This window comes from Hyaena hyaena, unplaced genomic scaffold (genome assembly GCF_003009895.1).
Source record: "Hyaena hyaena isolate Hyena2069 unplaced genomic scaffold, ASM300989v1 scaffold_910, whole genome shotgun sequence".
In the NCBI taxonomy this organism is placed as follows: Eukaryota; Metazoa; Chordata; class Mammalia; order Carnivora; family Hyaenidae; genus Hyaena; species Hyaena hyaena.
In genome coordinates this window covers 105,142-119,209 of record NW_024081547.1, presented here as the reverse complement: position 1 = coordinate 119,209, position 14,068 = coordinate 105,142, and the positions used below count along the sequence as shown (strand labels likewise).

Below are 14,068 nucleotides of genomic sequence, written 5' to 3'. Positions count from 1 at the left end.
AGCACACACGCATTGCAGACAAACTGGATTTTACTAACATGTGGGTAGCTGTGCCTACCAAGCTCTTATTTTTATTTCCAAATTGTTTTTTGAGATAAAAGCTAAAAGAGCTGTTTTTGCCAATCTTTAAACCTTTTTATCTAGAGGTATTTTTCCCCTTAGGAGAAATATAATAAAGTCAAGATTTCAAATTCCTGGCTCCATTCAGCTGTAGTTGAAAAGGAGGTAATTTTCTATGTCCTTTTCTTCTAATGCCACGGTCCCCAGGCTAGACACTGGGGTTGAACTTGAACTACAGACTGCGAAATTTGCATGTTGCGTCTGAAGCTGACTGCTGCCGCCACACCCGTGGTCTTCAGCGCAGTCGTGTGCACGTGTGTGCATGTGTGGTGCGTGCACATGGTGTGGGTGCATGGTGTGCGCACGTGGTAAATGTATGTTTGGTGTGGTTTGTTGCGATTCTCAGCAGGGAAAATACTGCAGTCAACTAGAGCATGCCACACTCCCAGCTCTGCTTTTTTCCTTGCCCCTCGATATTCTTTGGGGTTCTACAGGAAAGGGAGCCTGCGCCTTCTCACAGCTCCTGTCCCTAGCATGCAGTGGCTCCTGGCACAGAGTAGGGCCTCATAAACATACGTGCTGAATGAATGAAACTGGAAAACTCTTATAGAACAGAAAACTCTTAATGATTTTAGGGTGACACCATATCATCTCTCTAACCTAGACATGTATCACATGACTTTCCGGAAAAATTCTATTCCTGCATTACAGAAAAGTAAACAAGGACCGATACACATAAAATCTTAACACAGTAAGAAGTCATGCGTGGACAATGGTGGTAGGTTCTATACTTCAACTCCGTACACAAGACTCCACTGAAGACATGTCCTGCTGTGTTAGCAGTCAGCAGATGTATACAATCACTAACATCTCTTTTTATGTTTCTAGTCTTAAACGTTTTATGCTCCACGTTAATTGATTATATCAACTTGTCATCGGTCTGTCCCTAAACAGTATATAATTGCACAGTCATATCATCCACTTAATGTTTGATTCTCTTCTCATTTGGGCAGAAAAAAGAATAAACATGGCTCTTACAGATCTGCCTAGCCACATGTTTGAAGCAAGTCCATTTATTTCACAAGAGAATATTTAACATCTAAGACCCTTGCTCCCTGTTATGTACTAACGAGTCATATTTCTTTTCAAGATTTCATTTTATGACCAAGGGGGAAAGGGTGCAGGAAACACAATGTTTTCTTGGTTACAAAAATGGTCTTCAGAAAAATGGTATTTCAGGGATTCCTATTTTACCCTAGTTAAGTGTTTCCTTAGATTTTGCTGGTGATGCTATCATTTGGAAATCTACAGGGTTTGTTGTTGTTTTTTTAAGTTTTGCTAGAATATGTTTGAATGAAAGGGAATGACTCAAAAGTGCCTTCATCTTTCAAAAAAGCCCATGACTTCTGCACAAGTAAACAGCACTGGGGAAAAGAACATCTTCCCCAACTTCAGCTCCAAAATGTAAAATCAAAGGTTTCCATTAGCAAAGAGAGTCAGCACTTTGCCTTGCATTAAAGCACCACTTATTCTTGAATACCTCATGCTAATCTGTGTTTCTGGAGCCGAATGATTTTTGTGGCATTTCATCTAAGCAAAGAAAACAGTGATAATGGACATCTTCCAGCTGCATACCTCCGTGACATTCAATAGGTTTTATTTGGATTAAGAAATGCAATTGTTTTCAGAAGTTGAAGGAGAGGAAAGTAAAACTGACATGTATACTTTTATTCCATCAAATTTTGAACTTGAGTCTTGCACTACATTTACAGTTTTAAAAAACAGCAAAACAAACAACAGGCTCGAAGTCTAGCCAGAGCCTAATTTACTCACCAAGAGGACCCACGGGTGATTTATGACTTGCAATGAGTTGAAATAAAAGTAATCAACAAACTGAACAAAGACTGGAGGCCAAACATCATAGTTTCTACAGCATCCGCACGCAGAATCTTCATGAAGGCCTTGTGCACTTTTAAATCTCATTCACCGGACTTGCCAGTATACTAACCTATAAATGTCTGAAGCTACACTTATTAAAGTTTGTCACAAATACACTCATAACCTACTAACGGTTACCATGAATACACCAACAATGTCTTATGGTTAGCAAAATAAAATGTGTAGGTATCGGGGGAAAAATCATTAAGCCATTCTCAAAAGATTTCAGGTACTCTCCTCTAGACTCATAACTATTAAAATATATGGTCAAGTTCATCTGTCACTACAGAATTTTTAAATGCTTCTAAAGCCCCTCACTATAGAATAGGGAACATTCATCAAGGCATTCTTCTGGATTAAGTTGATTAACACCCATTTTCTGTTAAAATTACTTCCATTGGGTAGAATCAGGAAGAAGACGGGGAGAGGGGGCATACTCCATTCTTTGCCGGTGCTTTACACTATCCTAACAAATTATGACAAGCCTTTCTTAAATCCCAAGGATTCATACGTTGCACAACTACTCCATCTGTTTATTTTTTGTGCTAGAGTCCAACACTCCCTGCAGGATCTAAGTTGATCTTTGAGCAACTTCAGTGTTAATAATTTTGCCATTGCAGATTCACTTTGAAATTGGATAGCTTTTTGCAGGGTATCCATGTCATCCAATTAAACTTTGCAAACTCCTTTTTTATCTTACATCCTCTTCGTCACACACGCACACACGTGCACACAAGCACAGGGTCTGCCCCCCGCCCCCTTCCTCGGGTTACAATGCAGACTGGCCCCTTCCTTCCTCCCTCCCACCACAAGGTTCTCTTCCCAGCACCACTGGGTCTGGGTAAATCACTCATTCCAAGACGTTCTGGCCAACACAGACTCAACTTTGGAGATTTGGGGCTATACTCACTAAGGATATATACTTGGGCTCTTATTACCAACTATTAGTTACCATCCCAGCTTGGACTGGGGGGGCAGTAAGTATAATTACAATCCCCACCTCCGAAAAGAGGGACAAAAAGTTGGGAATGAGCCGGTCCATGCTGCATATCTGAGGACCACTTTTGTAGTGCAAAAAGGCAATGAGTTTATGCAAAAAAAATTCTGTTTATGCCAAACTCTCAAGTAATTTCTCATTTCAAGTCATTTGACCACACTGCCATTTTTGCTCACAGATATTACAACAGATTTTTTTAAGGGGACATTTTTCTCTGTTTCATCTCTCTCACCCTTTTTTTTTTTTCTCCCCCTGGTGTGTGTGGCAGCTGCTGTTTGATCTGTTCATTGGCTCTGATTTGTTTCATGTTTCAGCCAAAGATTAAAACTGCTCTGTAATTCTAAGCAGATGGGCCTAGGAGTGCAACCCTATAATTATACCTTCTCTCTTTGGCCCTCGAACTGCAAGCCTTCCATCCTGACTTTTAAAGTCTGGGATCACTGGGACTCAGGGTACACACCTTGGCAATCAGGCAGATCTGGCCCCACCAGACACCTTAGCAGGGCTGCAGGGCTGGAGCTGTCTGCCCTGAAGCAGGACCACAAAGCAAAGAGCCCCTTCTAGCCCCTGGATTCCCCGGATCTTCCCTTCCTAGATTATGGGGCGACCGCCCAGCCGGTCGTCTGTGCTGGCTACAATGCATCCATGCATTCTGAAGCTCCAAACCCAGAGTGTCCTCGAGGGTGCTCATCTGCCATGCAGGGGTTTTGGAGGTGACGGTGGTGTGGAGGCAGGAGAGCCATGCTCCGGGTGGAGACGCTCTGCTGAAATGTCAGGTGTCCACCATTAGGGAAAGTTCACGGAGGATTTCTGAATCGGCACAATGTGTTCAGCCCACCGCCTGCAGCGAGGATCAACACCAACCCACCACAAAATCTGCCTTATTTTTCTCAGTGCCATTCCCGCAGCTCTTTGAAAGCCTGATGGGTTCTCTGGCTAAGGGGTTGCCGGAGCCCCTGAGAAAATGTGGCACACAAAGCGCAGAATCAAAACCGTCAAGCAAGAGTATGCGGGAGATAAGGTGTCCCGTCCCGGAGAACCTTACGAGACTGGTTTTGATGATTACATCTAGGCTATTAAAGAGTCCCCTGCTCCTTGAACTGCATCGCCACAACTCAGGAGGCACTAGTCCCCTCTGAGGGCACAGAGAAACCCGCGCGGGCAGCTTGTTCCCCTTAAATGAAACCACAGTTTCGCTTTACAGACCCACAAAAGCCTGGACCACATCAAGGGCCCCTCCTGCAGGCACTGTGACACTTCGGAGACGGGATCGCCAAGGCTGCGATTCCACGACAGTCTGTACTTTGAAAATCCAACAGAGTGCATCAAAGTTTTCCCTCGAACTTGAAGCCATCCATTCAGGAGCTAAAAGGTGTCTGTGTGTGAGCTCGGCACCCTTCGCGAAAGCAAGCTCCAGCCGCAAACCAGCTCCGGGCGCCGCCGGGGGAGCCGCGAGCCCCCTCTCCGCGGGGCGGGCAGGGGGAGGGGGGGGAGCGGCGGCTGCGCCCGGGCTCGGCGGCGCCGGCGGAGGAACTCACCGTGAAGCAGGAGGGCCGGGAACAGGTACGCGAGCAGGACGCGGCACAGACCGGACATCTCCAGTCCTCCTCCGGGACCGCACGAGCCGCCCGCCGGCCAGGGACGCCGCTCCCCGGGAACGGCCGCGGCGCCGCGCGCGCTCTGTCCCCCCGCCTCCAGCCCGGAGGACGCGACGAGGCGGCGGCGCGGGGACACGGGCGGCCGGCCCAGGCCCCGCGCGTCAGGCGGCCGCGGCGCGCCCCATGCCCGAGGGGCGCGGCGCGGGGGCTGCGGGGCGCGCGCTCCCTGGGCGCCGTCGGGCCCCGCGCGCCCGGCCCGGCCCTGTCCGCGCTCCCGGCCTCCCGGCTCCCGGGCCGTCTGCGTCCCGCCCCGGCCGCCGCCGCCGCCGCCGCCTCTGCCGCCGCGCGCCGCTCGGAGCTGCAGTGGCCGCCACCGCCGCCGCAGCTGCAGCGTCTCTTCATATTTCCCGAGCGCCGCCGGCGGGGCGGCCGGGCCCCGGGCCGGGGGAGGGGCCGGGGGAGGAGTCGGGGCGGCGACGCCGCGCCACCGCCTCCCGGGCCGCCGCCGGGGGCCGGGGGCGCGGAGACTTGAAAGGGCGCGTGGGGCACCGCCTCTCCCGCTTCCCCCTCCAGCCTCCTCTCCGTCCTCCTCTCCAGCCCCTTTGCCTCCTCCCGCCTCCCCGCCCCCCCCCCCGCTCCCCTCCCTCCACCTTCCTTTCCCCTCCCGGTTCTTAACCTTCTCCTTCCCGCCGGAGCCCTCTCTCCTCGCGCTGGGCTCAGCTCCCCCTTCCTCCTCCTCCTCGGCCGCCGCGCACCCGCGCGCCCGGAAGGAGGTCCCCTTCGTCCCCCATCTTCCTCCCGGGGCACTCTGGACCCTTTCTCTTCCCTCCGCAGAGATGGAAGCACCACTTGTGAAAGTTGTTCCGAAAGGGGACGGGGGGCGCTGTAGAGCTAGGGGGCTCGTGGCGGGGCAGGGCTGGGGGGCATCTGAGAAAAGTGTACTTGCAAGGATGGGGGTACACGTGTGGGTGTGGGGGGCGCGCAGGAGAGAAAGGAGACGAGGAGAGACAAGAGATTGGTGCGAAAAGAGGAGTTGTGAGTTCTGGAAAACCGCTCAGGGGGGAACGCTGCCGTGCCTGCTCCCTGTGGGGTGCATTGTGCGCCTTCACCGGCAGCCTACCCTGGCGAGCGAGGAGCGCTGTCACAGGCCCCAGCCTGTGAAGGGAATGGTGTCGGCTGCAGGAGCCCTTGCTCCTCGCCCACCCCCCTTCCAGGAGGCAAATGACTTGTTGAAACACGGGAGAAATCTCCGAGAAACACTCGCTGTCGGTCCCCCCAAGAAAGTGCACGGAGGCCCCTTTTCTGGTTCCTCCTCTCTCGCAGCCCAAATCTTGATTTTATTTATGTTCTCTGGGCCTTTGGGGGGAAGAGGGGGCTATGGTCAATTTTACAGTGGCTTTTAAGACCCAAAGGCAGGAATGGCTCCCACTCTCTTCATTCCCCAAAACACTGGTACAAGCTGTTTGCCCACAGGGCAGCTCCCCTGCTGGGCTGATGTGCCAGGGCTCCCGGATTTATCTGGAGGTCCCTCCTCGGTGGAGCTCCTCCACGGGCCATTCAGCAGCTCCCAGGAGGCTGATCCAGGCTCCTAGGCTAAATGTCCCCTCCTCCTCACACTAGGATAAGGGAGCAGCCACGGGACCAGATGAATCAAGAGACCATTTCTTGACTCCGCCGCTGTTTTTCATAAATAAAACACTTAAAAAGAATGCCTGACTTCCCAAGAGAGTTCTCTGCCCCTTTGAACAATGTAACAATTCAAGTCCTTGTGCTCTAGACTTTCAAAACTAGTGGGACCTTAGCATGGGTGTACAACTTAGTAAAACAGATAAGAATACATTTGACAGTTTCTACTTTTCCCGTCCTTTCCTTTCCTTTCTTTCTTTTTTTTTTTTTTCTGAGAAAGCCATGGGTCTTTTGATGTGATGGTGCTGATACTGTTTGATGTGCTTCAATTTTTATCACCGTCATTATCATCTTTCCACCTTTAATACAAGGGATCATAACATGCACCACCTGCCTACCTCACAAGGATGTTGTGAGGATTACGTGCCAATGTTTGCAAATCTCAAAGATGAAAGCCTAGCTGTGTGTGAGAGAAGGGAAGACTGAGCAAGACCTTTATTTTGTGTTGGGCTTGCATCTCTCTGGGCCCACTTTGTTCCCAGTCTCTGGCTTGTCTCTGTTACTAGGTTTGGGTAGCAGATTATGAGTTGTTGGATTTGAATGCTGCTCAAAGGTCAGTCGTGTTTAAAGCAGGAACTTGATTTCCTCACGAATGTTGGGCAGTTGGAAATGATGTAAACAGCATAGTTGGCTGCTTGAGCAGAACATTAGCCTTGTCACCAAGAACACATACTAGGCAGTGTTTAGCTTTTCTATGTCTCCTAGTCATTGGATGCTTTTTTAGTCCATCCGCGAGTATTTGAAACAAGCAAACAACAGGAGAGAATGTTATGGATGGTGTGTTTATGAATAAGCACTGGGTGGGTAGTAATTGAAAAACGTTAAGGTCATTCATTACATGTTAGCAGAAAAATTAGGTAATATATTTAGTTAAATGATTACTTGATTCTGTTATTTAAAAAAAAAAAAAAGAAGAAGAAAACCAGAAGGCCAGCCAATAATTTGGTGTCCTCTTGACAGTCAAACTGATTTAATTTTTGTTTTCCAACTGGTTTTACTGGTGTTCATATAAACATAGCCAGGGTGATGTCATCAGTCTAAAATGTGTTTTGCCAGTTTATTTTCCACATGTAGTGTCATAGATTTAAATGCTCGACCCTCAACTCTCAGCATAACATCCCGCCAGTGTCTGCTCCTTCATCGCCTTCTGCCTTGTCCTGTCCAGAGAGTAGGGTTCACTCTCTGTCTTTTTAGTTTTGCCCTGAGTGTGCTCACTTCTGGAAGAGAAAAATAAAAACAACGGTAGATATTTGTCTTAGAGTGATTACATAGTGTGTGGCTATCTGCTTAAAGTAATGCAATGGGGGTGAGGGCCTTTTCTAATAATCAGGTGGCTGTGAGCTCCAGCTCAGAGACAGGCTCCCTGCCATCTGCACAAGGAATTTTCCCAGGCCACTTGTAAGGACTGAGCCTTGAGCAGCAGCATCTGTAGGTCCTGGTGATCATGGGAGAGTCCCTGGTGGGGGTACGGGGACAAGATACCCTCACCAGCATCAACAAGTATGCTAGAATATTCAGAGCTACTCATAATTGACTTTTGCCATGTCTATGGGGAAGAGGAAACTCAAGGGACGGAGTTCTCAGACACACGGCAAATCAGAGGCACACTTGGAACTCCTTTAAGTGTTCCATCACCAGCTCACGAGGCATCTCACATGCTCAGCAAGTGGTCTTTTCCCACAAACACTATTGATCCTAACTCAGAGCCTCTACAATTGGTCCCGTCTTTGAGTCAGAACCAGCCTTTTGCTCTTCCCCGGTAACTCCGAATCACGAGCACATTTTCTGGAATGGATTGTGCTGGCTACAAAGCTTGGGTGATCACCTTTGCTTGATTTTCTTAGGAGGGCGTTTTGGGTTTTAGTGAGCATGGGGTCGTGGACAGCTCCACAGCATTATTGCCGTGGGAGGTGCGAGGATCAGTGTCCTTTAATACCCGAGCTACAATTTGGTTTCCTAATCAGTCTTTGGGGAAACTGACTAAGGGTGTATGATCATGCAAGCCATTTGCAATTTGGGGGAGTCCATGTCTTTTGGTTCTTGAAGAAAATGATAGTTTTAAGAAAGATCAGAGGAATGAAAACATTAATTCTGAACTGTGTTCAACTATGAATAAGGTTAAAAACATTTTACTACTGCTGCATCCTCAGAGGATGGGAAATGTCACTGGGAATGAGCTTTTCCTGAAACTCGTTAGACGTCAATGCCCCGTCTGTGACACCATGGAATTGCCTGGAGTCTGGAAGACAGGAATGATGTCTAGTCATGACTTAACCCTTTTGAGCACCTAGCCCAGTGTTTTCAGTGTTTTGCCCCAGCAGGACTTCAATAGTCGATAAAGATCTTAAATCTTAAAAATCTTACACAGCTTCCTCAGAGGCAGAGTTAACAAAACTATTCTGAGGAGGAGTCCTTAGAGAGAGACATACGTCTGAGTTACATTTTTACAGCACGGTGGTTTGAACAAACTCCATTTTGAAAATAAAGTGTGGTTCAGATATATTGCTAAGTGACATGCTTTTCTGAGATTCAGAAACTAAAGGTTACGTCCCATTTTACACTCATGGCAGTTATCAAGGGAAACCGCTAAAATGTTTGTGAGCTTAGCATCCATTTGTTCATCCACCCAACACATATGGACCACTGCCAAATACAGATATATATGTACAATGATCCGAAAATAAGGATATATAAACCTGAGGATGGCCCAGCTTAACCATCCATTCACCCCGTGTCACACGTCTGTTTGGGGCACGGGGTTTGATAACAAGACTGAGGACTCTTATCACTGAAGGAAAATATGCGACCAACAGGGACAGGAGGCAATAAAGGAAGTCAGTAACATCTTGGCCTATACTTTCATGTGCCTCCGATAATATCCTTTCTTGTAGGGCTGGTTGCCCTGTATGTCTAACTGCTTTATCTGCTTAACGAGATTACTTGGCTCTTTGAGGGCAGGAAGAAAATTGGGTATTATGTTTGTATCTCCTCCCCCAGCCCCTCCGCAAGTCTTCCCATAATGGGCATTTGTTGGGCTGGTAGATGAGGCAGGATAAGATCAGACCATCAAGAAAGAGTCTTTATGAGGCCAACACTACCCTAAGCCGCCGCAGCGCACAACTACAGAAACAGGAAGACACAAAAACACTGGTATTCAATCCGAGCACGCCCTGTGTTGTTGTGGCGCACATGGCAACGCTCAAACATGTTTGTCAAATGAGAGGCAGTGTGGCACACTTGTTAAGGAGCTAGATTCACTAGGCCCGAACTCCTCAGCCCCAGGACCTTGGGCAAGTTACTGAACATGGCTGTGAGATGGGCATAACAGTAACGGATACCTGCACATAGTCAAGCACTATGTACGTGTACCCTAAAAAATAACTCACTGACAGTGATGACTCAGACTAGACCATACATTGTCAACGATGGTGGATTTGCCACCAAAGAGGGTGAAAATTGAGTTGGTGTGGAGAGGGTGTGAATTAAAAAAAACAACTAACACAGTGGTTTGTGGATCTCAAAAGGGGCGCAGTGCTTAAACAGGTGTAATGTATATCCACATTACCTACAATTTAACGGGGGTGGGGGCAATTAGGAATAAATGTCTAAAAGGCTCCTTGGGGACCAGTAATGAAAAACATTTGAGAAACAGTACTAGAGGAATAAAGTATCAGATTGGTCCTATTATAATTAATCATATATCAAACATTTACAATGACTGTATTTCTTTAATCCATTTGGTATGTTTTGATTATGTGAAACCAAATATGTTTTACTTCAGCTGACCATCTGGTATGGCATTCTACCATCTGATTACATCATCATAATATCACATTCAATATTGTTTGTCTTTGATTTAGATACTTTAACTATTACAAGTCTCTCTTCGCAGATGGGAAAACTAAGGCCAAAGAGATTAAGTGGTTTGCCTTAAGGTCATACAACTTTAGAGGGCAGGCTCCTTAAGAAGGTGCTATTTTCAGCTCGAATGCTATACCACCAAAAATAAATGCCTCTTACCTCTCAGAAGTAAAAGAGTTTCTTGAGTTAGATGTGTTTTGAGACATTCAAGCTAAAAAGGCAATGCCATATAGGCTCTCTGGACATTGGCTGCAACTGTCATCTGGATGGTTGGTGCTACAATTCGCTGTTTTACATGTAAAGTACCCAAACAGCCTAATTTCTAGAACAGATTATTGCAATCTGTAAAATAGGAGGGGTGAGCAGATGGTCATGTGCTGCCTGCTGCTGTGAGTCTCTGAACTTCTCAGCATCAGGACATGCCCAGCCCTTGCAGAACGTTTGCATCTGGGTTACTGTGTTTTCGGTTGTGCACGTGCAAGGTGATGAGATGCGCAGGCACGGCTGTGCGCAAACACATTTCATCTTCCTAAAGCACAGGTGTCTAAAGCAGTGTTGAGCTTAAACAAAACAGTGCCCCGGGCCACCAACTTCAGCATCACCAAGTCCATACCGATGCCTAATTTCCATGTTGTGTAACACATCCTAATTCTCAAAAGGCTCCCTAATACATGGTCTCTTTTGATCTTCATGCACTTCTGTGAAGGCCAGAGGACGATCAGGGCTGTTCTGATTTAGAGATGCCAACTGGAGTTTCAGAGAGGATTACGATGTCTTGCTGAGATCTCCTCATGACACAGAATACTCCTCGATTTTGTATCTCCACGCACTGACAACATTACTTTTAGTTCTGTCAGGGCATAGCAGGTGCTAACTTAGAATCTGTTTATTTTCTTGTACAGAACGTGATGTCTTTGCTGCCCCTATCTGTATACAGAGGGCAGGGGGAATCTTTTTTAAGAATAGACACAGCACTCAAAAGATCCATAGTTTGGTTAAAAATAAATTAAGCATGGGGCGTTTGGGTGGCTCAGTCGGTTAAGCATCCAGCTTCAGCTCAGGTCATGATCTCTCAGTTTGTGAGTTCAAGCACTGTGTTGGGCTCTGTGCTGACAGCTCAGAGCCTAGATCCTGCTTCAAGTTCTGTTTCTCCCTCTTTCTGCCCCTTCCTCGCTCATGCTCTTTCTCTCCCTCTCAAAAATAAGTAAATATTTAAAAAAATTAAAAATCAATGATATTAATCTAGGAAAACTACAAGTATGTATACATACAGTTTACTTTCTCATTATTTATTTCTAGATTTTCCATCTGCTTTAGCCTGGTGCCTAAATTAGTAGCTATTCACAGATTCTCGATTGGTTAGATGGAACCTAGTGTTTTACTGTAATGGATCCACAGAGTCAAATGAAAAGCAGCAAATATGATAGCCAATCATGCTGGAAACTGGATAAGGAGGTAAGAAACTGAGTCATCTATACCAACCAAGCTCATACAATAAGAAGTCAGCAGCCAGTCAGTTCATCCAGAACAAAACATCATGCTTAGGAAGGATTCTCTGGTTGCAAAAGTCTAACACTGACCAGCTGGTTGACCCCACATCAGTGGGGATGCCATCCAGCTGTGGGACAGGATGGCACCACTGAGGATGGCTGCGCAGTCACCGTCACACGTGGTGTCTGCAGGTGGGGTCCAGGAGGTGATTGAGCTGAACAGTGGGGCTGTCATCCTTTAGGCTGGAACTTGCTTCTTTCAAGTTGGAACAAGAGAAGGGTTGAGTAATTCCAAAATAGTCAGAGGCGAAACAACTGAAGTGCCAAATGAACACTCTCACACATGGAGAGGTGGGGTCTACCTGTGATGGGTGGGGAGGAGCCTTGGGGTTAGCCAGAGGGTTCACAGCCATGAGTAGACTGAAGGCCCTTGAAGTCAGACTTTCCCAAAGTCACACATGCTGGGGACTGGCTCCAGAGCAGGGACAGTCTCCGGGTCCCCATCTCATCACAGAGCATCTTTCACTCCCACCTGGTGCTTCAAGTCTATATTTTCTCTCTCACAATAATCAAAAACTTGGAAAATAGGATCTTATGAGGCATTATGTTTGTTAAATTAATTATATTTGGGATTTCCTCATTAATGTATAATCTGCATAATCAATGCTTTCCTTCACAGCAACAATTCTGTCCTTGCTGCTTTTGGAGGTACCTTAGGTTCTTTCCTAGGCCCAAATATTTTCTACTTCATGAAAAACTCCTAGTTTTTAAGCATGTAAGTTTCTCACATTGTAAACTAAGTGTTTGGACTGTTATCGGTGGTACCTGTGATTTCTTTTTTCTTTTTTGTCTCCACCATGGCAGCCGTCGACTTTGAGCCCCTCTGTGCAGGATGGCCATTATGATTCTGTGAGGTGAGCCATGCTGTTGGGGAAAACTACTCCTGAAGAATTCACTCATGTCACAGATCAGGCCTGGGGAGAGATGGACAAAGGAGAGAAATTAGAAGCTACACTTTGCTACATATTCTGCCATACCTTTCTAGATCCTCTGACTCATCTTTCTAATATTTTAATGCAGAGTGGAATACAGAGACGTTTTCCTTGCCATTGTGCAACTGGAAAGTATGCCAGGACTTGGTAGCTCTCCAAGAACATGGCAGGTAGGGAAAGGGGCAGTAGTGGGTTCCATGCTTCACGGAGGAGAAGGTAAGACATTCCCAGCCCACACTGAATTTAACATGGTGCTATGTTGTCATCAATTCCATGGAAGCCACTGCAGTACACAGACTTCCTGAGACCTGATGCTTTCTAGAGGTGGGATGGCTTGCTAGAAGCCCTTTTGAAGAGGGCTGACCCCACATACTATATTCAAGCTTTTGCGCAGTGGCAGTGGCAGTATCATAGCCAATGAGGTTTACCCACATATTATATTCAAATTCAAAACTCAGGTTTAAAATCTTAGTCCAGTCCCCTGTACAAAATTTTGCACAGAAGACTCTCCATTCCCCACTCCCAAGTACACATCCACTCCCCTGCCACAGAGCAATGACCTTGCTGTGGAGCCCAAGCACTCGTGCAGGGCTGAGTCTGGCTGCAGGAGGTGGGTCCGGAGCAGGAGAGCCATAAAGCACTATATAGACAACAGTAGTCATTACGACAACCACTAAAGGACAGGTCTACATATACAGTTGTTCGGCTCCAGTGCTTTTCAAATCCTCATCTTCAAGTGTCCATTGATAGATAAAACAGATAAGGATGTGCTATATATACAATGGAATATTATTTGGCCATAAAAAAGAATGAAATCTTGCCATTTGCCACAACACGGAGGGAACCAGAAAGTATAATGCTAATCAAAATAAGTCATTCAGCAAAAGACAAATCCCACATGATTCTACTCATATGTGGAATTTAAGCAACAAAACAAATGAGCTAAAGTGGGGGGAATAAAGAGACAAACCAAAATCAGACTCTTAACTATAGAGAACAAACTGATGGTTACTGGAGGGAAGGGGGGTAGGCAGTTGGGATATGTAGGGGGTGGAATTAAACAGTACGCTTAGCATAATGAGCACTGAGTAATGTATACTTGTTGAGTCACTATATTGTACACTGGAAACTAATATAACACTGTATTTGACTCTGGTGGAATACAAATAAAAAGAAACAAAATTAAAAAAACAACTCTTGCTGTGCCCTTCCCCCCAAATCCTCATCTTGGATAATAAGTGATGCTGATGTAGGATTCCATTGCTGGTCAGGTCAACTCAAAAAGATAAGTTGGTGGTTAGGCATGTCTCTGACCAGACACTTTTGCACAAACAATCACTGAAATCCTATTGTAACAAAACAATTTGAAAACAAATAGCACCTCTCTACAATAAGTCAAAGAACAGGAACAACCTAAGAGAAAAGAAGAATAAGGAAAACAAACAT

General features: G+C 46.5%; 1 protein-coding gene across 1 annotated transcript in view; it reads right to left on the bottom strand.

Moving 5' to 3' along the window:
- The window catches only part of APCDD1 (APC down-regulated 1), a 34,601-nt gene extending 29,518 nt beyond the window's left edge, over positions 1–5,083 (bottom strand). Inside the window, exon 1 of the mRNA XM_039220837.1 lies at positions 4,534–5,083. Within this exon, the coding sequence (XP_039076768.1) occupies positions 4,534–4,591 (58 nt within the window). The 5' untranslated portion in view covers positions 4,592–5,083. The remainder of the gene's footprint in view (positions 1–4,533) is intronic.
- Positions 5,084–14,068: the final 8,985 nt, after the last annotated feature.